The sequence below is a fragment of the Kryptolebias marmoratus genome, linkage group LG8, assembly GCF_001649575.2.
Source record: "Kryptolebias marmoratus isolate JLee-2015 linkage group LG8, ASM164957v2, whole genome shotgun sequence".
In the NCBI taxonomy this organism is placed as follows: domain Eukaryota; kingdom Metazoa; phylum Chordata; class Actinopteri; order Cyprinodontiformes; family Rivulidae; genus Kryptolebias; species Kryptolebias marmoratus.
The window spans coordinates 29,642,029-29,663,513 of NC_051437.1; the positions used below are offsets into that span (position 1 = coordinate 29,642,029).

At 48.9% G+C, this 21,485-nt stretch overlaps 1 protein-coding gene and 1 long non-coding RNA gene across 3 annotated transcripts in view; one reads left to right on the forward strand and one right to left on the reverse strand.

Annotated features, from left to right (window-relative positions):
• Nucleotides 1-21,485, reverse strand: part of itpr3 (inositol 1,4,5-trisphosphate receptor, type 3) — a 34,361-nt gene that overhangs the window by 9,025 nt on the left and 3,851 nt on the right. Inside the window, exons 2-43 of the mRNA XM_037977176.1 lie at nt 18,250-18,320; nt 16,572-16,693; nt 16,408-16,494; nt 14,695-14,853; nt 14,423-14,521; nt 14,188-14,271; nt 13,813-13,959; nt 13,415-13,510; nt 12,960-13,004; nt 12,749-12,891; nt 12,121-12,220; nt 11,892-12,052; nt 11,674-11,815; nt 11,177-11,338; nt 10,928-11,100; nt 10,057-10,176; nt 9,169-9,250; nt 8,387-8,502; nt 8,049-8,300; nt 7,720-7,864; nt 7,339-7,483; nt 7,030-7,244; nt 6,788-6,908; nt 6,307-6,361; nt 6,037-6,202; nt 5,785-5,952; nt 4,952-5,026; nt 4,302-4,421; nt 3,996-4,118; nt 3,725-3,925; nt 3,528-3,643; nt 3,148-3,283; nt 2,950-3,075; nt 2,742-2,867; nt 2,537-2,657; nt 1,581-1,762; nt 1,251-1,399; nt 1,058-1,166; nt 792-885; nt 515-690; nt 284-443; nt 1-194 (exon numbers count right to left, since the gene is read on the reverse strand). The exon at nt 1-194 is cut by the window's left edge and continues 19 nt beyond it. Coding sequence (XP_037833104.1) covers nt 1-194; nt 284-443; nt 515-690; nt 792-885; nt 1,058-1,166; nt 1,251-1,399; nt 1,581-1,762; nt 2,537-2,657; nt 2,742-2,867; nt 2,950-3,075; nt 3,148-3,283; nt 3,528-3,643; nt 3,725-3,925; nt 3,996-4,118; nt 4,302-4,421; nt 4,952-5,026; nt 5,785-5,952; nt 6,037-6,202; nt 6,307-6,361; nt 6,788-6,908; nt 7,030-7,244; nt 7,339-7,483; nt 7,720-7,864; nt 8,049-8,300; nt 8,387-8,502; nt 9,169-9,250; nt 10,057-10,176; nt 10,928-11,100; nt 11,177-11,338; nt 11,674-11,815; nt 11,892-12,052; nt 12,121-12,220; nt 12,749-12,891; nt 12,960-13,004; nt 13,415-13,510; nt 13,813-13,959; nt 14,188-14,271; nt 14,423-14,521; nt 14,695-14,853; nt 16,408-16,494; nt 16,572-16,693; nt 18,250-18,320 — 5,584 coding nt within the window. The remainder of the gene's footprint in view (nt 195-283; nt 444-514; nt 691-791; nt 886-1,057; nt 1,167-1,250; nt 1,400-1,580; nt 1,763-2,536; nt 2,658-2,741; nt 2,868-2,949; nt 3,076-3,147; nt 3,284-3,527; nt 3,644-3,724; nt 3,926-3,995; nt 4,119-4,301; nt 4,422-4,951; nt 5,027-5,784; nt 5,953-6,036; nt 6,203-6,306; nt 6,362-6,787; nt 6,909-7,029; nt 7,245-7,338; nt 7,484-7,719; nt 7,865-8,048; nt 8,301-8,386; nt 8,503-9,168; nt 9,251-10,056; nt 10,177-10,927; nt 11,101-11,176; nt 11,339-11,673; nt 11,816-11,891; nt 12,053-12,120; nt 12,221-12,748; nt 12,892-12,959; nt 13,005-13,414; nt 13,511-13,812; nt 13,960-14,187; nt 14,272-14,422; nt 14,522-14,694; nt 14,854-16,407; nt 16,495-16,571; nt 16,694-18,249; nt 18,321-21,485) is intronic.
• Nucleotides 1,285-2,582, forward strand: LOC119617297. 2 transcript variants are annotated; one of them, XR_005233529.1, is made up of 4 exons: nt 1,285-1,415; nt 1,548-1,788; nt 1,899-1,940; nt 2,446-2,582. It is a non-coding gene; the product is annotated as an uncharacterized LOC119617297 (long non-coding RNA). The 2 variants fall into 2 exon arrangements; XR_005233528.1 differs by having other exon boundaries at nt 1,548-1,940.

A 21,485-nucleotide genomic window follows, 5' to 3' on the forward strand; every position in this document is an offset into this window, starting at 1 on the left:
CCTCAGGATGGGCTTCATGATGGTGACGGCCGGGCCCATCTCAGGCTCCGCCTCCTGCTGCTCGGCTGCCGGTGGAACCGGCAGGGCGGAGGCGCCGGCCACCGGGGCAATGGACTGACCCTGGACCAGCAGGGGCTGACCTCCTGAAGCAGGAAGGACCAGTGTTGCAGAGCCGCCTTTGCAGACGGACAGTTCTGAAACACATTGATACGGCGGCTTTAGGACCCGTCGCCTGATGGAATCCAAGCTGAAGGACTAGTTGAGAACCTGAGCTGCAGCTCACCGCTCTCCAGCTCCTTCTCGTTGGCCTTGTGCGTCATCTCGTTAACGTTCACAGAAACCGTGGCTTTAATGTCCATCTGAGCTTCCTTCATCCTGTCGTCCAGAACTTTGAAGAACTTCTCCGACTTGTTGTCGCCCATCATTAGTTTGTAGAAGGAGTTCTGCAGACAGACAGGAAGTCAGGAACCCTTCTGATTGGCTCTGAGCCCGGAGGCTTCCTCAGGTGACTTACCTGGATCTCAGTGTTCCCTCCCTCCAGCAGACAGATGGCCAGCTGGATGCTCTCCTGGAAGATCTTGTCGTTCTTGGTGCTCATCACCAGATCTGTGAACAGCTTGGTTCCTCCTTCTCGGTCCAGCCGACACTGAATGGCCGCCACTGCCGCCCAGTCCCGCTCCTGCTCGCCGCCTGAACCCACACAGGAACCACGAGTGAAAACTGGGCTTTTATTGTGAAGAAACAACAGGAAGTGGTAAGTCCACACAGAGGTGGGCGGAGTCAGGATTTACCTGCAGCTCCCAGTTCAGCCAGGTCGTTCTTCTGGTTGTTCTTCTTGTTTGGAAACAAATAATTCTGCAGTAAAACTTTACGGAGAGAAATCCCCTGAAAGAAAACAGAGATGAGGTTTTATTATTTATTCAAACTGAAATCTGAAGAGTTCTGGATCAGCTGTTTGATTTCTTATTAAATGGATCAAACTACATTTATCTTTTATATTAAAGTAAAGAAATTAAAACACTTTCAGAGGAAAGAACAGGCTGAAATAAAACTGAACCTTTTCGTCGAAGTCCAGCGTCCTGATCAGCATCTCCTGCAGCGTCTTCAGGACTTTAATGCACAGCTTCTCCTCGGAGGACATCAGAGCCTTCGTGTGCTGGATCAACCTGCGCACACACACACACACACGTCATTTCCCATCATGCCTCTGTCAGCAGCTCGGCGGCGCCTCTCCGGCTCCGGGGACCCACTTGGAGATGAAGCCTCCGGACTCGCAGCGCTGTCGGGCCTCGGTCCCCTCCAGGAAGAGCAGCTCGGGCTGATGGAGGACGTCCACCAGCACAGAGAGCTCGGCGTTGACCAGCGGCTTCAGGCGCTCCTCCAGAGTGTTGATGATGTCCTGCAGGAGCGACGCCGTGCGTTACAAACCGCCGCAGCAGCAGCAGGCGTAGAACCTCGGGTTCTACGCTTTCATTTACAGAAGCATCCAACAAACCTGCTGCGGTTTTACACAGAAAGCTAATTCTTCTTTCTCTGCTGTCTAACAGAAACAACTCTGTGATCCTGCCTGCAGCTTCTACCTGCAGCTTCTCGATGATGTTCTTGTAGTCCCAGGGGTTGCTGGGGGCCAGCGGTCTGGAGGAGCGGGACGTGGACTTGGAGTTGGGGTTGGAGCGGCTCAGGGAGTTGAGAGCGGAGCAGGACAGGACGTTGTTGATCTGAGCCTCCAGCTCCAGAGGCAGGGCGATGGAGCGGCTCTTAGCTGGAACCACAGAAGAAGAAGAAGAGGTTCAGGGTCCGAGTCATCGTCGGGAAATAATTTGTTCAATTTAGGTGTTGAACAGAGAACGACCTCTGACCTTTATAAAATAAACTCTTTGTCATTATTTCTTCTAAAGGAAGCTGGTAAAGAAAAACAGACCAATATCCAAGTTCCAGAGGTACCGTTCTGCTCCTTTAGCTTCTATTCTGCTCCTTTTAGCTTCTGTTCTGCTCCTTTAGCTTCTATTCTGCTCCTTTTAGCTTCTGTTCTGCTCCTTTAGCTTCTATTCTGCTCCTTTTAGCTTCTGTTCTGCTCCTTTAGCTTCTATTCTGCTCCTTTTAGCTTCTATTCTGCTCCTTTAGCTTCTATTCTGCTCCTTTTAGCTTCTATTCTGCTCCTTTAGCTTCTGTTCTGCTCCTTTAGCTTCTATTCTGCTCCTTTTAGCTTCTATTCTGCTCCTTTAGCTTCTGTTCTGCTCCTTTAGCTTCTATTCTGCTCCTTTAGCTTCTGTTCTGCTCCTTTTAGCTTCTATTCTGCTCCTTTAGCTTCTGTTCTGCTCCTTTTAGCTTTTAGCTATCATTTTGTGCTAATTTTAGCTCCTATCTTGTTGAGTTTAACTTTAACATGCTTTTTGCTACTTTAAGCTACAGGTTTACTAATAACATCTGTTTTTAACTTTTTAGCTACTGTTTAGCCAACTGACAGAAGTGGGCGGAGCCAGAGACAACAGGTGGTTCTGAACAGACAGAAGTGGGCGGAGCCAGGCAGTGTTACCTGTCATGGACAGCGTCTTGATGCAGGCCTCCACCGGTCCTCTGTGCTGCGTCTGCAGCCAGGGACAGTCCAGCAGCCTGACGGAGGACTGCAGCAGCTGCGTCACGATGGTGTGATGGGTCTGACCACGGGAGACAAACTCGTAAACAAACAAACAAACAAACAAACAAGCAGAGTCTGAAGGACAGACGTCAGCGTGTCTCACCTGCAGGGACGTGCTGTTCTCAGAGAACGGCGAGCTGAAGAAGGCGTTGATGGTGTCAAACACCACGTTGATGATGTACTTCTCCAGGATCGGGTCGGACAGACGTTTCTGTCGATTGTTACAAACCTGCAGAAGAAGAAAGCGTCTCCGTCAGAGGACGCCGCTCACAAACATCAGCAGCCCGACTCTGACCCAGCTGCGTTCTGACCCGGGCCATGTCCACAGTGAAGTCCTCAAACAGCTTCCAGATGTGGTTGGACGTGTAGATCTCCTTCATCTCCACCTCTGTGTCCACGTAGCAGTGGTTGACGAAGTTCACATAGGCGATTTTCACCTGCCGACACACACAGAGCAGTTAGCTTCCGCCGCAGGAGTCGCAACCCAAGCTGCCGCCAGACGCAGGAACCTCGGTGATGCAGTCCTCGTGCGTCACCACGCGGACCACGTCCTCCAGCGGCAGCAGAGACGTGCATTTAATCTCCGTGTAGACGTTCTTCCCCTCTGCGCAGGCGGCCAGCAGCTCCACCAGAGAGATGTGGTATCTGCGGGGAAGAGGCGGAGTTCTGGATGAGACGGAGAGACGCCGCTGGCTGCCGCCACAGCTGGCTGCCGCCACAGCTGGCTGCCACCGCAGCTACCTGCCACTGCCGCTGGCTGCCGCAGCCGGCTGAGCTTCAGGTCATTTAGCTTTGAGCTAGGTTAGCTGTTGTTAGCTTCTAACAGAAGTCAGCAGGCATTAAGCGCTCACGCTGCAGTCTGATTGGTTGAGACAGTTGCCATGGTTACCTGAGCGGGCTGTTCTCTCCCACTCCCTCCCTGCTCTCAGCCATCAGCTCCAACATGACGTTAAAGGAAGTTTTGTCGTTGTAGAAGACGACCACGTCCTCGCCGGCGTTGGTCAGCTACGAGGAAACAGAACAGCGTGATGACATCATCAAACGGAGACTCTCCCGTCGGCGTGAAGCGTCCCGCCTCGTCCTCACCTCCGTCATGATCATGTCCTGGCACTTCTTCACGTACTTGCCCTCGGCCTTGATGATGGTGTGCAGGAAGTTGAGGTACTGGACGTGGCGCCCGTGCGTGGCGAGGCAGTGGATGAAGTGCTGCAGGACGCTCTCGGAGATCTCGCTGCACAGCTGGTAGTTGTTGCTGAAGATGTGCTGCACCGTCTCCGCCTCCAGCAGCTGCAGGACAGGAGGACACGTGAAAACGGGCCCGCCTGCGAGGACCTGCTAGCTGCTGAATAAAACGTACCCCGGGGTTCAGGAACAGGCTCAGGTTCTTGTGCAGCAGAGCCTGGTTCTCCTGGTTCCCCATGCAGAACTTCTGCAGGAACAGGTGAGCGTACCTGATGATCTCCTGCATCTTCACGTCATTCTGGAGGTAGAGAAGGAAGAGACCAAGTTTAGTTACAGCTCGGCAGTCGACCTGTGCAGGGCCCCAAAGGGTCAGAGGTAAAACTTCAGAATGTCACAGAATTGGTTTTTGGTCCACCACTAGTTGGAATAAAATCCAAGCAGTCTGCTGACGTGCTTTTATTCTGGCGGTCCCGGGTCTCACCTTGTCGTAGGACACCTGCAGCAGGTCCAGCATGACTTTATGAGCTCCCATGTTCTTCAGGAGCCTCTGCTGCTTCCTGTAAGCTCCACTGCTGCACATTTTATTCAGCCTCTCCAGGATCTGCAGACGGACAGGAGGACGTTTGAGGAAAACTGACAGGAAGTTGATCTTTGCAGCTCGCTGTAGGAGAGAAACTGCTGCAGATGAACAGAAACGTGTGTTAAATTATCCTCAGGGAGTCCAGACATCTGTTGGACACAAACTGGGACATTTGGACAATCTGGGAGTCGGTCAGTAAATCTCTGTTACAGCAGGAGTTAAAATCTGACAAACCGACGAGGTTTGAGAAATTTATTAATCAGAACTTATCAGACTTTCTGTGCTTTCTTTTTATTACTTTTATTTAATTATTTTATTTATTTTTTTCTGTCTTCAAGTTATCAAAAAAAAGTTTTATTTTGTCACAAACTGTAAACCTGAATGAAGATGGTTTTAGAGCTCACAGGAGCAATCATGAGAAAATCATTCAACAGGAAGTGACATCACAGCCCCGCCCACACTGACTGATTGACAGGTTGATTGTTTTGCAGAAAATAAAGAAAGATAAAACAGATTAAAGCTTCGGGGACAGGAGACGAGACGTTCCTCACCTCTTTGACGTTCTGGTAGTTCTCGTTACCTTTCTCCAGCTTCTCCTTCTTCGGTGAGGTGCTCTCTGTCGCCCCCTGCAGGATGCAGATGGTATGACAACATGTGCAGGGCTCAGTTTGCACCAGGCAATACTTTTATTAACTTTCTTAAAGGTTACCACTTCTAAGTTCTTACAGGAAAACTAACAGAGCTCGTTTGGAGCCGGTGTTTGTTCAGAACCATTTTTTATTTATTGTTTAAAAGTAGAAGAACAAAATAAAAACGTTTGCTGCGATCAGAGGCTGAGAGCCACTCAACGTTCCAACAAAAAGCTGAAACATTGTTTAATAATTTCAGATGAAAACAGGAAAGAGAAACAGGAACGTGTTAGAAACCCTCCAGCCGAGACACCAAGAAGCCCGACACCAACGACACCGGAGCTCAGAGAGCAGAAAGAAAGAAAGAGTTCATAAAAAACTTTGATTTGGTTTTAGTTTCAGCAGCTTTTTATGAACTAATATAAAAAGCTGCTGAAATGAAACTAAGCCGACGACAGCGTGGTTTTTACATTTTATCTGTTATTTCAGCTGCTATCAAAACCTTCGGCTCGTTCAGCTGATGGCTGCTGGGACTTTTGGAACTTTGGAGTTTAATTGAACAAAAACCTTTATTTTTGTGAGCTTTTATTGTGAAAGGTGAGGATGTAAGTCAGATTGTATCTGTGACTCTTATAAATATTTACTTTAAAGGTTAAAAAGAAGAAACTAGTCTGTTCCAATCAATCTGTTTCTTTTTATTCTGACAGTTTAAGGTTTGCAGACTTCCTGTGAATTTAAAGAATAAAACCTCTAACCTCCATCTTGTCCTTCTTGTCCTTCTTGTCCTTCTTCCCGTCTCCTCCTCCGGAGCTCTTCTTCTCCACCCACAGCTCGGACTTCTCCACCAGCGTCCGGAGGCGGTCCAGGTCCGCCTTGATCAGCTTGTAGTTCTCCACATCCTGACTCGTGATGAGCAGCTGGACCTGTGGAGCCGGGACCAGCAGAGAGTTGGTTTTGAATGCTTCGGGTCAGGCTCGGTTCTGATCCGGCTCCCGCGTGTTGAGCACCTGTTTGAAGGTGTGCAGCACTTCCTGCCTCTGGCTGAAGTGTCTGAAGAGCAGCTGCAGCGCGCTGGACACCAGAGGGGCGTAGTTGTGCATCGTCAGGTGGATCAGAACCCGCAGCAACATCCGGCCGCCTTCATCATCCACCTCCAGGATGCTGTTCCCCTTCCTGCACGCAGACACACACACACACACACACACACACACACACACACACACCATTAACCTGTGAAGGACAGCAGTGAGCAGGTTCATGCAGAGCTGCGTCCGTACCCGACTCCAAACATGGCCTCCGCCTGCTCCCCGATGTGCTGCAGGTTGATGGTGGCTGACGAGGGACAAAAAGGATCAGACTGAATATTTATTCCTTTCATACTTTTCAATTTGTTTAACTTTATTTACAGAAATGCCTTCAAATCTCTTCAGCTTTTCTTTGAAATCTGCTGCAGTTCAGCTTCTACTTCAGCTCATGTTAGCTTTTAGCTGTTCTGCCTCATTTAGCTTCGGTTTGCTTTAGCTCAGTTTCTCTGACACTTCCTAATGTCAGTTTCCAGGATAAGAAAATAAAATCATCCCAGAGGAAAAAGAAGATGATACGTGGCTGGAACGATGCAGGATATAAGCTGTAACGTTCTGACTGGTTCTGACTGGTTCTGACTGGTTCTGACTGGTTCTGACTGGTTCTGATTGGTTCTGATTGGTTCTGACTGGTTCTGACTGGTTGTGATTGGTTCTGACTGGTTCTGAGGCTCACCGGCGTGCTCCATGTTAGTCGTGGCGTCGGCCTCGCCCATCGGGTAAACATCCACGAACTCCTTCTTGAAGACGGACAGCAGGAAGGAGAGGCGGTAATCCAGGCGGACGTTCAGGATGAACTGAGGACGAGGAGGACAGAAACTAAAACAACTTCCTGTTAGGGTTCAATCTCTCATCTCTGATTGGTTCAGAAATGTTTGTTGTTTTTGTAAAGATGGATCTTTGATGCGTTCCTCTCACCTGTAATATCTCCAGGATCTTCAGCTTGGTGTCCATCACTGTCAGGTCCATCTTGTCCAGACTGTCTTTACCGCCTCTGTGTGCTTCCAGCGCAAAGCCCGCAGCTAGCCCCGCCCCTCTGGCTCCTCCCCCTCCAAATATGGACTGCTTCCTGTTGAGGACCATGGTGGACATCATCTGGCCCATTCCATGTATGGAGCGCTTGACGTTCTTCCCTTCAGAGACAGAAGAGAACAGGAATGCTGCGTTTAATAATCTTTGAAAGGAGCGGGACAACAGAACCAGCAGAACCAGCAGAACCAGCAGAACCTGAGCCTTCCTCCTGGAACATGAGGCCGCCGTGGACAGGATTGGGCCGACAGTCGATGATCCCCAGCAGAGTCCTGGTGAGTCTGAGGAGCTCGAAGAAACTGTAGAAACCAAAGTAGATCAGATGTCTGGCCAAACTCACCACCTGCAGGAGGACCAGAGAGGAGGAGGTGATGAGAGGAGGAGGAGGTGATGGGAGGAGGAGGTGATGAGAGGAGGAACGGAGAGGAGGAGGTGATGAGAGGAGGAGGAGGTGATGAGAGGAGGAAGGGAGGGGAGGAGATGATGAGAGGAGGAACGGAGGGGAGGAGGTGATGAGAGGAGGAGGAGGTGATGAGAGGAGGAAGGAGCAGGACTGCAGGAGGAGGACTGGAGGAGGACCTCGTAGGTGAGTTTATTCTTCTCCTCGTTGTGGAACGGCAGCTCGTCGTGGAGAACGTTGTTCAGGTACTCCTCCATGAACACCATGGTGTTGGCAAAACGGTTCTTCTTGTTGTCTCTGCTATCGTTCAGGTTGGAGTCGTAGCTGAGGACGAGACGTTAGAGACGTTAGAGATGATGCTCTCACTTCATCTGAACAGCTCCACTGATGTTCTGTCAGGAACCGAACCAGTACCAGAACCAGGTTTGGTTCCTGACAGCTTATGGTTGAAGGAAGTCTGTTTGAAAAAGAACAAACAGAACCTGAATCCTGATTAAACTCCACCCACTCTTTGATGGTGATGGAGGTGGGGATCTCGGTCCACAGGCGAGCGAACTTGATGGGGGTCACCAGCTCCTGGGGGTCCCGGTCCACGTGGGCGTGCAGCATGAGGCGGCAGAAGGACGCCCGCAGGTCAAAGGGCAGCGCCTCGTCCATCATGCAGAGGAAGATGAGCTCCACGTCCAGCTGCTTGGAGATCTCGTCGATGGCCAGGTACTGACGGTCCAGACACATGCGGGCGAAGAGCTTCAGCTGGTACCTGAGGAGCCCGTGGAGACAGCGGTTCTGTTTGGAGAACCCTGGGGGGTCTCGATGGGTCTGGATGGTGTCGGAGGACTGACGTACCTGTAGTAGGTGAGGACGTTCTCATCGTGAGCGTTTCCTTGTCTCGCCTCCTGAGCCAGCTGCCGGATGCTCTTCTCCTGCTTCTCGTTGGTCTTATCGGCCCAAATGAGCCACACCTGAAAACAGGACAGGAAGCGCCGGTCAGCCGAGAAACATCCGCCCAGAACTGCAGGGGAGACTCTGGATCCGGGACTGACAAACATTAAATCACATGTTCCTTTTCTGAGAAACATGAGCCGGACGTCCCTGCCTCTAAGAGGACTACTCCATCTGAGGTGGGTCAAACACCTGTGTGTGAACGAGAGGAGGCGGAAAGGTCAGAGGTCACAAAGGAGCAGGAACAGGAATGAGGTCCAGGTTGGAGGACTGGGAGATAAAGACTGAGACGGTTTGGACATGTCCAGAGGAGGGACAGAAGGATGTTAGAGACAAAGAGGACAGATATGGATGCGGTTAGAGAGGACATGGAGGACAGAGGACAGAGTTAGATGGAGGAGACCCCTGAAGAGGGACCAGCTGAGAGAAGAAGAAGAAGGTGGGTCATGCTCCTGTTTGGAGTCTTCTGTGCCAAATGGACCCTTTTGGACAGTCTAGATTCAGCCTTTAATCCCGACAGGAAGTGAATGAATGAGTTATGATTTAACACATGGAGACAACCTTATCTGAATTAAATAATCCTCCGCAGTGATTTTCAATCAAAGTCCATTTGAAGATCTTCCTGTGACGTGTTTACATCCCAGCACGTTTGATTTAACAGAACAAAAAGACAAAGACAGGTTTACCTCGTCTTCGTCTCCGAAATCGTCCATCCCCATGTATTCTCCCTGAACGTCACCGTGGGGCGCCTCCTTCGGCACACGGCGCCTGGAACAAAACAAACAAGTTAACATGTCAGCAAAAACCAACAGTTTTAATCTCCCGTTAATATGAAATTAAATGAAAAACTGCCTGTTTTGGTGCTTCTGTCGCCCCCTGCTGGCTGCAGCTCAAAGTGTCAAATTAATGGGAACAAACAGCAATAATTGAACTCTGACTTTGTAAACACAAAAACTGCTCAAATCTTTAAACCTACATGCCTGTTTCATTTAATTATCATGTGAACAACATGAGGAAATAAGAAATATGAAGTAAAATGTTCTTTTTTTCCTCCCAACTTTCACACAAACAGGTTTAATATCAAACTTCTAAAAACTAAAACTGTAGATTTATATTGATGTTATAAATTAAACTCAGGTGATTTTGTGTTTTTATTGATAAAATTATATTTATGGAGACTTTATTCATCGTTCATTTCACAGAAAACTAAAGATGAACGAAGTTAAATCTGTTCTTTAGACCGACGGGATCCAGACTCGTTCCTGTAGATTCACCAAAGTTTAAAAACAACGAGACAAACAGGAAGCCCTCCTCCTCCTCCTCCTCCTCCTCCTCCTCCTCCTCCTCCTCCTCCTNAATAGTTGGATTTAGCAAAGTTATCCCCAGACCAACGTTCCCACAGCATGACGCCACCACCGCCATGCCTCACTGTATGGTGCTCTCGGCACAGCAGGAGGTGGTTGGTTTGCACCGGACGCCGCGTTGCCCTCGATGGGCTCCTCTTACCTCTTACTTCCTCCTGTACCTTCTTCATCTCCTCTGTGGACCCTCCTCCTCCTCCTCCTCCTCCTCACTCTGTCTTGATGAGGATGTCCTGGTTTTTGGGCTCCAGGACACATTTACAGATCAGCTCCTGTGTGACGGGGATGGCCACGTTGTTGGACACGCACAGGTCCGACAGGTAGTCCAGAAACCTGCACAGACAGAAGATCAGACCCTGAGACACAGCCGGAACCTCAGAACGACGCGATGGACGCTGCAGAGTCCGAACATCATCATCCAGCAGGAAGAAGAACCTGCTGCTTAGGAACCCAGAATCTGCTGAGTCACTGGTTGCCATGGGGATCCCTGTCTGTTTCAGGAGCGCAGAGTAAAAAGAAAGCCTCAGACAAACAGCCTCTGAGTGAAAACTGTCAGAACTTCTTGACCTGTGAGCAGCAGAAGGTTCTGATGGTTCTACAGGGTTCTATGGAGGAGATCTGAAGAGTTAAAAAGAGCCTTCACTTCCTGTTTGGAGAGTTTGGCTGAGTGACCTCTGACCTCCAGCAGAGACACAGGGTGGAAGAGGACAGAAACACTGAAGTCTGGATGGAGAAACTGAAGGTTCTGCTCCAAACAGGCTGGATTTTATGACTCTAACCACCACAGATGTCTTTGGGGACATTTTCCTCCAGTTTTTAGTGAATTTTGTTCACGTTCTTCATGTTCTGCTGCCAGTCGCTGCAGAACACTGTTGCTGATCAGAACCTAACTGTCTGCTTCAGTGTTTAATGCTGATCATCTTTAGCTGTGATTCAGGTTTGGTTTAAACCAGGAAGGAAGGTTTCCCCTCTGCCTGATCTTTCTGGACCCCTGCAGACCCCTGCAGACCCGCCTCCCCGTCCCCGTCTCAGTCCCCGTCCCCGTCCCCGTCCCCCTCCCCCGCCCCCGTCCCGTCAGGAGTACCTGGGCTCTCGGTTCTTTCGGACCAGGCTGACGAACGTCTCCACCTCGGTCTTGGTGATGTGTTTCTCCAGCAGTTTGCGGTTGTTGTGCAGCAGAGCGGTGATGGTGTCCTCAGCCAGGATGTCGTAACCGATCTGACCCTGCATGACCCCGAACTGCTTGGCAATGTGTTCCTGGAAGACAGACGGGTCTTTTAGACTCGCAGGTTGGGTGTCTCAGCCCGTGTCCCCACCTTGGGTCCAGCCTCACCTGGTTCTTGCGGTAGTCGTCCTGCGAGTGTCTCAGGACTCTGTAGCAGAGTCTGAACATGTACTGGAACGGGGCGTTCTTCTGGTCCGCCAGCTCCTCCAGACGCAGCAGGGCCCCCTCTCCTCCTCGGTCCTTAAAGGGGGCCTTCAGGATGCCGAAGATCTGAACGAAAAACCGCAGACAGTGTCACCTGCAGTGCATTGTGGGTAATCTGTGGCAGAGACTGGGTTGGGTTTTCAGATGATTCTGATTGGCTGATAGCTCGAGTCCAGAATGAGAGGTGCTCCCTGCCTCTCCAAACTGAGATCCCTCTGACTGCTATCTGCTGCAGGTGAGACACTGACAGCTTTAGTTGAGTTTGATCTGTCAGAGCTCAGAGTTGTTGTTAGAAACCACACCTGGTTTTAGTTAAACACCTTTAACCAACACCGTTTCTGTTGCTTAATGCTGATTGGCTGATGAGATATTTTGCTAACAGTCAGGGTTCAGGATCTGACCTGTTTGAGGATGTTCTGCTCTCTCATCAGTTTCTGCCGTTCTCGGTTGGGTTTGGTCATGACCACGTCCAGAACGGGCTGGCCGCTGTTGACGACGTCGGCCACGAAGAAAACCACGTCCTCCAGCAGCTTGATGGTGAACCTGAAACCCAAACAGCACCGAGTGTCCAGCGTTCCTCCGCTTCAGCGTTCTTACAAAGCTTTCAAAATGGCCGTACTTGCGCTCGTTGAGGCTGAAGGAGCCTGAGGCGAACTGGTCCACCACGGTGCTCAGCATGGCGCTGGCATCGTTGGCGAAGTCCAGGTCTCGGATCTCCATCACCGGGACCGAGACGATGGCGAACGCCTCCTTGTCTTCCTTTGTGGAGCACGTTCCCAGCTGCGGAACGCAAGGACATTATTTAAACGGCGTCCCGTCAGTCGGAGGCGGAGGAAGTTAAAACTCACCATGAGTCTGATCGGTCGCTCCTCGTCCACATCGATGGGGACGTTGGTGCTCTGGATCCAGGTGTTCGTGCACAGGTGTCTCAGTCGCACGTACGAGTTTCTGACAACAGAAACAGACGTTTCAGTCCAACTAACTTCGTTCAGATCAAGTTTTAATCTCATCTCTGATCAGCAGATATCAGCAGAAAGCTAAAACCAGCCGGCGGCTAACTTCCCCTTCAGCTGTTTAACGACTCGTTAAAAGCTGCTGCAACAAACTCTCTGCCTCTCACCTGAGATCTGAGAACACCTGACCCTCCAGCCTGCAGCTGTGACCTTTGAACTCAGGGGTGTCCAGGGACCGAGAGGAAAAACCTGACTGTTTCAACTCATTTCAGTAAAGTTGTGATGTTTTAATCTCCTGATGGAAGACTGTTTAATCTCATCTGACCCAGACGATCAGACGTTTTCCTGTGATAGACTCGTCATCGCTGACATCTCTACCTGCTCCTCGTCACGTCAGAGAAAAGTCTGAACAAACAGAACCTTCCTGATAACAGCTCTGCTGACATTTCTTTAAAGAGGAAACACAATAAACCACTTCCTGTCATTCTGTTTGGTCTTTAAAGGCAGACAGGAAGTGACCTACCGCGGCACGAAGGAATCGTTTTTCTGCAGCGTGGTCGGGTCGAGCTCGAACAGCGAGGAGATGTCGTTCCCGTGAGGAACCACCACCAGCTTGTACTTGATCCTTTCACCCTGAGAGCGCTTGTTGCTGCGGCTGCCGTCCATCTGCGGGTCAGAGGTCAGAGGTCAGGATGATCAGCTGATACAAGCAGTCAGAGTAACGAGGGACTCACCGAGGCCGACGGCTCCGGGTTGTCTCCTTTGTACCCCGGGTTCTCCTGCAAACAGCAGCAGAACGTTGAGGTTCTAATCAGGGTTTTATTAACAGCTGCATCCTGACGGGATGATGTCAGGATTAACCCTTAAACACCCGGCAGAGGACGGGGACAAACATGGACACGTCTCCTCCTCATGAGGAAGACAGATGAAGGCCCAACACTCACAGACATCCTCTTCCTCACTTCGTCAGGACAGAAATCACTGCAGTCATTTATTAAACACAGATAAACGTCGCTTCAAATAAAAACAAGAGATTTAGAGTCAATATTTGATTTGATCGTCATTAATCTTCATCCTGAAATCGATGTGCTTCCCAGATAAAAGTCTCCAACATCACAGCATGACACGACCTCCGCCGTGCTTCACAGACAGATGATCATGAATGAAAGGTTTTAATCGCCATGGTTACCTCTGCAGCCAGGTAGTTTCCTGTGGCCAGGTGTTTGAACCGGTACAGACTGTTCCAGTGCCCCGCCCCCCCACGGCACGGGTCATGATGGACAACCTGACGGACCAATCAGCACGCAGCGTTCAGAGGAAAGCCTTTAAATCTCGTTAGTGTAAAAATGTTGAAGTGTCTCAGCGTCATCAGATTTATTTATAAAAACATTTTAAAATAAAAGAAGTAAAAACAGGATTTCAAACACAAGAGATTTTAAAAACAAACTAAATAAAAACATGAGACATAAAATAAAGACATTACAATGCCAGGAGGACAGACGGGCTGCAGCGTCTGTCTAAGTGTGTGTGTGTGTGTGTGTGTGTGTGTGTGTGTGTGTCTGTGTGTCTCTGTCTGTGTGTGTGTACCTCGACCTCCCACAGTGCGTTGGAGCTGGTCGCAGATGTTGCCGACTGTCTCAGAGTTGTTCGCAGGAAAACGTGCAGTTTGCTTTTGTACTCGTCGCAGGTCAGAAACTTTTCCTGCTCAGCGTGGAACAAACGCACAACATCGCCCTGACACACACACACACACACACCAGAGGAGGTCAGACAACAGTTTACGTCGCCTCCAGGTTCAACTGCTGAGCCTCTGAAGGTTTTAACAAACAAACTGTTGTTGTTTATTGTTGTTGTTGTTGTTGTTGTTGTGTTGCTGTGTAGTTTATGGTTGTGTTGTGTTGATGTTGTGTGGGTGTTGTGCAGGTGTCGATGTGTTGTTGCAGGTGTTGTGTTGTGTCTCACTCCTTTGAGGACCTCCTCCCGGTGGTCACTGAACATCATGAACAGGTTGATCTTCCAGCTCGTGTTGCAGTTCACAGAGTTGACCTGCAGGGGGAGGCAGAGAGCCTTCAGATTCATGTCGTCATCAGATGAAAACATGAACTCGACAGTTTGTGTTTCTCTGTCTGGTTGTTGTCATTGTGTGTCTCTGGTTGTATCTTTGACATCTTGAGACAAACACGACTCGGTTTCTCACCTCCTTGCAGCCCGGATGGTCGGTCAGTTCGTAGTTGGAGGCGTGAAGCGGCTGACCGGCGTTTACCGGATTCAGGATCACTTTGTCTCCCACCACCACCTGCAGCGCCAGCCAGCAAACACACACACACAAACAAACAAACAAACAAGCAAACAAACAATCATGTGTGTTCACAGACAGAAGGCGTTCATGTGTTCACAGCCTGAAGACGACAGAGTTTTATTTTAAAGTTGGGACATTCTGGACTTCCTGTCCTGTCGGCGTTTGCTCACGTTGTCTCCGTTGGCGCGGAGCTTCCAGAACGGTTGGATGAAGAGCCAGGAGCCTTCGTTCCCCGTGGCGTCCAGCGTCACCCGCATGGCGTTTTTCTCCAGCAGCGCCGGCAGCCGCTTGTTGACAGTCAGGTATTTATTACTCTTCATGTGCAGCAGCTGGACGAAGAAAACAGAGACGTAATCAGAGCTCCGGAGGACCAGAGTGGGTCCATTAGACCCGGGAAGGTCCTGTGGGTCGGATCCACGACGGATTCAGTCCACTTTCAGACTCGGTTCATTCCGTTTTAACACCTCAGATTTAAAACCCGGTGAGATTAGAGCCGAAGTTTCAGCTGAAAGCAGCTAAAAAACTTTAAAACAAATAAATAAAAACCTTCAAGCTGAAGAATTTATCAGGATTATTTAATAAAAACAGTCAATTTTGAGCTGCAGGGAAAGGTGGGAGGTTGTCTCCAGTCCTGTGGAGTCTCAGGGACATCCAGCTGCTTGGAGACCTTTAACCTGCTGTCAATCAGTGTCTCTCTGAGCTCCTGGGACAACTCTGTCCTCAGCTTCCTGTCCTCCATGTTCAGTGTGTTACACACCATGATCCCGAACAGCCCTGTGACTACCTGTCCCCCTTTAAACAGCCTGACTGATTCCAGGACATGTCCCTGTGGACACATTAGCTTCAGTCTTTTCTGGGGGACAATCAGGACCAGTTTCAGTCGTTTGGTTTTTAAATTATTCTGTTGAACCAAAGTTCAACGGCTGATTTTCATTGGTTGATTTTCATTGGTTGATTTTATTTCTGTTTTTATTATTTATATATCTGATCATTATTTGTGTGTCTGTCGGCCGACAGTCGTCTGATGGACACACAGCTGCGTGAGTCATGGTAAAGTAGGACAGATGTTTGTTGCTGCAGACTCAGGTAACCTCTCCACACCTTTACCTGCAGAAAGACACGCCCCTTTTACCCTCTGACACGGGTCGGTACGGATTCCTGACAAATGAGCTGAGCCGCCGGTTCTGCCGGTTCTGGGTCCAAACAGATCAAAGCCTGAATGTGTTCAAAGGCTTCAGGGTCAAAGGTCAAACATCTGTCTGAGGCGGGAGCCCAGGAAGGCAGCCGAACAATGTGTCAGAACAAGAACCGCCGGTGTCACTGAAGAGGGTGTGTGTGAGAGTGTGTGAGTGTGAGAGGGTGTGTGTGTGTGTGTGTGTGTGTGAGTGTGTGTGTGAGTGTGTGTGTGAGAGTGTGTGTGGGGTCCTGGTCGTCACGGTAACAGGACAGTTCAGCGTGTCTCATCAGGAAAGATGAAGAAGTGATGAAGAGGTTAAAGTCTGCGTTAGCGAGCAGCCGGTCCTGACAGGAAACCTTTCAGATTCTTTTAAAGGGACAGTTCAGACATTCTGAAGTGGGGTTCTGTGGAATGATTGGACGTTTCAGGGGGACGTTCAGGGGACCTTCAGGGGACGTTCAGGGGACCTTCAGGAGACATTTAGGAGACATTTAGGAGACGTTCAGGGGACGTTCAGGAGACATTCAGGGGACCTTTCAGGAGACTTGATCATGAACGTTGTTCTCTCAGACCTTCAGGATGAACTTTGTGTTTTTGGTAAATAAATAATAAATTCCCTCCTTCGGTGACCTGTTCAGGTCTGCAGGGTTCTGTTGTGTCCCGGTACCAGCTCAGAACCCAGACTCCCTGGACATCCTTCACTCACCTGGATGACAGTCCCGTATTTGACGACGTCTCCGTGGACCTTCTTGTTCTCCGTCTCGTTCTGTTTCTGCTCCAGGTTGGACGCATGCTGCACGAAAGAAACAAACCTGAAGTTAGTTTTCCCGTCAGCAGGTGAACCCGAGTTGGTTCCGGAGTGAGTCTGACCTGCAGCTTCTGCAGCAGAACCACGTCAGAGATCTTGTCTTTCTCGTGTTTGGCCTGCTTGGCCTTCCAGTACTGTTTCTGAGCCGAGTACCGACTCATGGGACAAACCTTAAACAGGCAGTCTGCAACGAAAACATGAGAGCAACAAGACGTTTCACATCTGGCCTGGTGGCGTCACAGTAACCACGTATCAAACACAGGAAGACGGCTAAAGCTTCTACAGAACTTTGACAGCAGTAAGACAAAAACAGGGGGAATGGCTCCTTTTGTTTTGGTTTCTAAACTACAAACTGACAGAGAACATGAACCAGATCAGTCCTCAGCTTTAAAAGGTCCAAACAGAACCAGCACCAGCTGAAGCAGAAGTTCTGGTTCATCCTTTGAGTTACGACTGAAGGTCAAAGGTCAAAGTTAAAACCGTTCCTCTGGAAATGCTCCGGAATGAGGACTGGAGCAGAAGGAACCCGTCTGGATCAGTGGACATCTTGGATGAAGACTTTTGCACAGTAAAGCAGCTGATGTGGAGCTGCTGACGTGACCCGACGTGTTTCTGTAAGTCTAAGCTCAACTGGTTGGTTCAGTTTGGTAATCAACTAAACTTAAACCGAGACTTTTCTTTAGGAACGTTTCCTCCTGTCTCTGAAACAAAGAGGCGGGACGTGGGACACGAAGGACGTGGGACACGAAGACACAACTGCAGAAGTTTATGATTAATTATCTGTTATAAAAGCTGTTAAACTCAGAAACAAGCAGAAGAAAACAGAGGACTGACGGGCGGATCGACTCCAGAACAAATATTGGTTTTCCTCCAACAGATCCTGGATCTGTTTGTCCAGCAAACATCCTCTGTTTGAGCTGAAAGGTTCTGAACGGGTTCTGAACGGGTTCTGGAGGTCAAGGCGGTTCAGAATCTGCCTGGAGTTCAGATTATTTTCTGATTATTTTCAGATTATTTCCTGATTATTATCTGATTATTTTCTGATTATTATCTGGTTATTTTCAGATTATTTTCAGATTATTTCCTGAGCTTCAGTTTGCTCTGGTTGGAATCTGGTTCAGCTGCTCGGAGGAGCAGATGGACGGCTGTCTGGACGTGGAGCAGCAGAATCCCCTCTGACTGAAGCTGGACTCACATCCGACACGTTATTTCTGTCCGCCGAACGAATCTGACCTCAAATCACAGCCAGAAATAAGAAAAACTCAAACTGCTGGATTTAATTTAGACGTAACTTCAGTAAAAAATGATTTCCTAATTATTCTAAAGTATTTGTTGAGACTTAAATCAAATCAAACATCTGAGAGCAAAAAGGAAAAAGGACAAAAACAGTTTAAAACTAAAATAAATCTGCTAAAATCTACTAAAAGTTCTGCGGAAGTTTTTTTCCACAAACCATCATTTATTCTCATTTATTTAGAGTAAAAATGGCAGAAGCAGCCAATAAATAAACAGTTTGTTTGTTTTCTGTGGATTTAAGAAGTTTTTATTCTGATCGTTTCCACAGAACGCAGCCAAATAACCTTTTATATCTGATTTAACTTCCTAAAGTAATAATAATAATAATAATAAAGAAGCTGCTTTTTTAACCAGCTGAGCGTCGTGTTATTTATGCTTTAAGGGTTTTAGAAACACGTGAATGAATCTGTAATTCAGCCTGTAGTTGTTAACAGGAAACGTTACCTCTGAACTTCTTGGGAGGATTTTCTGAGTCTCCAGCAGCCGGTTCCACGACGCAGCGATCGTCCACCAACCTGGAGACAGAAACAACGACACGTCCGGAGGATTTACAAACAAAAATCTGAAGAACTGTTTCTAAACTGATTTCTGGAAGGAATACACGCCACTGTCAGACAATACCAACGAAGAAGAGCTCCAGAGTAACACATCTGGTCCAGATGCCCATAAAATATAAATATTATTATTAATGTTCAGAAGTAAAGATAATAAACCATCAGAGCTACGTGAACAAACTGAGTCTCTGGTCCGGGTCCTGCTCAGACTAGCCATGAGCTCATCAAACCCGTCACAATTAAAGCTTCTCTAACCTGAGATCCTGCAACAGGTAAGATAGTTATTTCACACTTCAACATGGCTGAACTGTCCCTTTAACCTCCTGACACCCCGCCAGAATAAAAGGCTGAAAACAAACCAACAGAAATAAAAGCTGCTGTTTTATGACTCTGATAAAACAAAAACTGACTCCGGGTCAGATTTGAGTCCTGCTGAGGTCTGAGAGGACGTCAGACCTGAGAGGACAGACAGCTTGGTCTCGTCCTGTGGACACAGGACCCCGTCCCGTCCCGTCCCGTCCCCGTCCCGTCCCCGTCTCTTCCCCGTCTCTTCCCCGTCCCGTCTCGTCCCCATTCCGGTCCCGTCCTGTCCCGTCCCGTCCCGTCCCGTCCCCTCCCGTCCCCTCCCGCTCGTCCCCGTCCCGTCCCGTCCTGTCCCCGTCCCGTCCCGTGGACTCAGTGTCGGAGACTTTCTGACCAAACACAGCGTGGAACCTGCGTCGGTGTTTCTCCTTTGGGGCTTTTCAGAGGATCTGACTATTTAAGGAGCTGCTGGTGAGGCTGAACTCTGAGAACTCTCCTCGCTGTTTAGGAAACAAAATGGAGGTCCATCAGGGACACCTGCTCAGGACGCTCGTCTTTCACCCCAGAACTGAAGAACTGTCGGCAGGAGAGTAAGAGCTCCGTGTTGTGGAAACATGAGGCAGAACGATGTGGTGAACGCTTCATGAGCTGCAGACAGTCTGCCATCTGCAGGATTAACTGCTGTCCCCGGCTGTCCCAGGCTGTCCCAGGCTGTCCCCGGCTGTCCCAGACTGTCCCCGGCTGTCCCAGGCTGTCCCAGGCTGTCCCCGGCCTCACAACATCTCCACAGAGAAGAACTTAAATATGCTTCAGCTGCAGTGTTTAAAAGAGTTCAGACAAAACCTCCAGGAAAATAACTTCAACAACAAAAAGACTCAGAGGCTTTTATTTTCTTAACTTCCTTTTTCTAAAAACCTCCTGAGGGCCGATGGTTGAGCACCGGAACGTTCCAGCTTCTTTTCTAAAGACTTTAAACCAACAAGAGGCCAAACGGCTGCAGAGAGGAGGGTTTCACCCCGAAGGCCAGACCGCGCAGTGCTCAGACTCTACAGGCCTCAGTTAGCAGGTGAAAGGTCAAAGGTTAAAGCCTCTTCTCTCTAAAAACCCCAGAGAGTTCTGCTGCTGAAGGAGGTTCTGGAGTTTTGCATAGAGATTAAAATAAAACCAGCGTCTAAACAAATCAGATTATGGAAATAATCTGAGGCTCGTCTGTCAGCGGAGCAGCTTCAGGAAAACAGGAAAACAGGAAAACAGGAAGTGTTAAACTGCTCACCTGACGCCGCAGGTCGGAGGCTTCAAACAGAATCAGAGGTTTCAGAACAATCAGGTTAAATGTTTGAATAACTTCAGATGTTTGAGGTTAGAGAACGACTGAAACAAGTTTCCCTGCAGCTGGAGGAACAAATCACACCTGGGACCCATCAGGTCCCATCAGAACCCATCAGGTCCCATCAGAACCCATCAGGTCCCATCAGGTCCAATCAGAACCCATCAGGTCCCATCAGAACCCATCAGGTCCCATCAGGTCCAATCAGAACCCATCAGGTCCCATCAGAACCCATCAGGTCCCATCAGAACACGGCGGGCTTCATGTCCTCTGGATGAGGCTGAAACAACCAGGGTTTAATAAAATCCTGATCAACTTTTTCTCCTTCGTTTGTTAAAACGTGTAAAAGTTTTCAGTCATTTCTCAGGTTTTTCATGTTTCTGTGCTTCAGCAGCCAATCAGTGGCTCCTGTGTGCCTCCAGGTGTTTCCAGGTGTTCCCAGGTGTGTCTGTCGGCTGATTGCTTCATCCACTCTCACTCCTCAGAGGCTTCAGCTGCTGGAAAGCTGAACACCAATCATCACCAAAGTGACGGTCGGCTGCTCTTCAGTCGAGCTCAAAGAGAAAAAAACTACTTTGACTTTAGTCATTTTCCCGTGCAGGACTCCAGGTCGTTTTGTTTTGTTTTGTTTTCCTGCTGCAGCAGAATTTGACTTTAGGAAAATGAGGCGCTTCGTCACCTGGCAGCTAGTTTCTCTTCTAACGAGCCTGAAATCAAATCAAACTAAAGGCTGAAGGAACAAACAATGGCCAACAAGAACTAAACTGAAGTTGTTTCTCCTTTAAGACGTTTGTTTGATTTAACGGGTGGAGGAAGAGCTGCAGTATTTACTTTTCTCCGCTTGAACAAAGAAGCGTCACAGATGAACGAACGAGAGCAGAAACACAAAAGGAAGTCAAATATTTAACTCGACTGAAGGAGCAGCAGAATCAGGATCTTAAACTTCAAAGAAAATAAACTAAATGTGACCATTTTCTTCTAAAGTGTCCAATAAAACCTGGTTCTGATGAGGTTCTACCAACGGGTCCAAATTGAAACATTAACTTGAAACCAGTCGAGTCATTTTCTGACGGTTCAGGTTCCTCTTTCACTTCACATTTCTACAACTAACTTTTTCATATTTCTCCATTTCCAACTTTGAAAAGCCGTGAAGTTCCAGAACCCCTCAGTCCGGGTCCGAGACCCCAGAGGGTCAGAACCACCCAGTTCTACAGTTCAAGACTGAGTCAGAGACGGAACGGGGGCTGAAACAGGAAACACACACGCACGCACACACACACAGTGAGAAGAGTCTAAACGACCCCAAACCCAAACCAGAGTCAGACCAGATCTGAACCTGAAGTCAGATCCATGAAGGTCCTCAGGATGCTGCTTTCTGCTTTCACACACACTCACATCCCGACACACACACACCCTGACACACACACACACACACACACACACCCTGACACAATCACACCCCGACACACACACACACACACACACTCACACACACC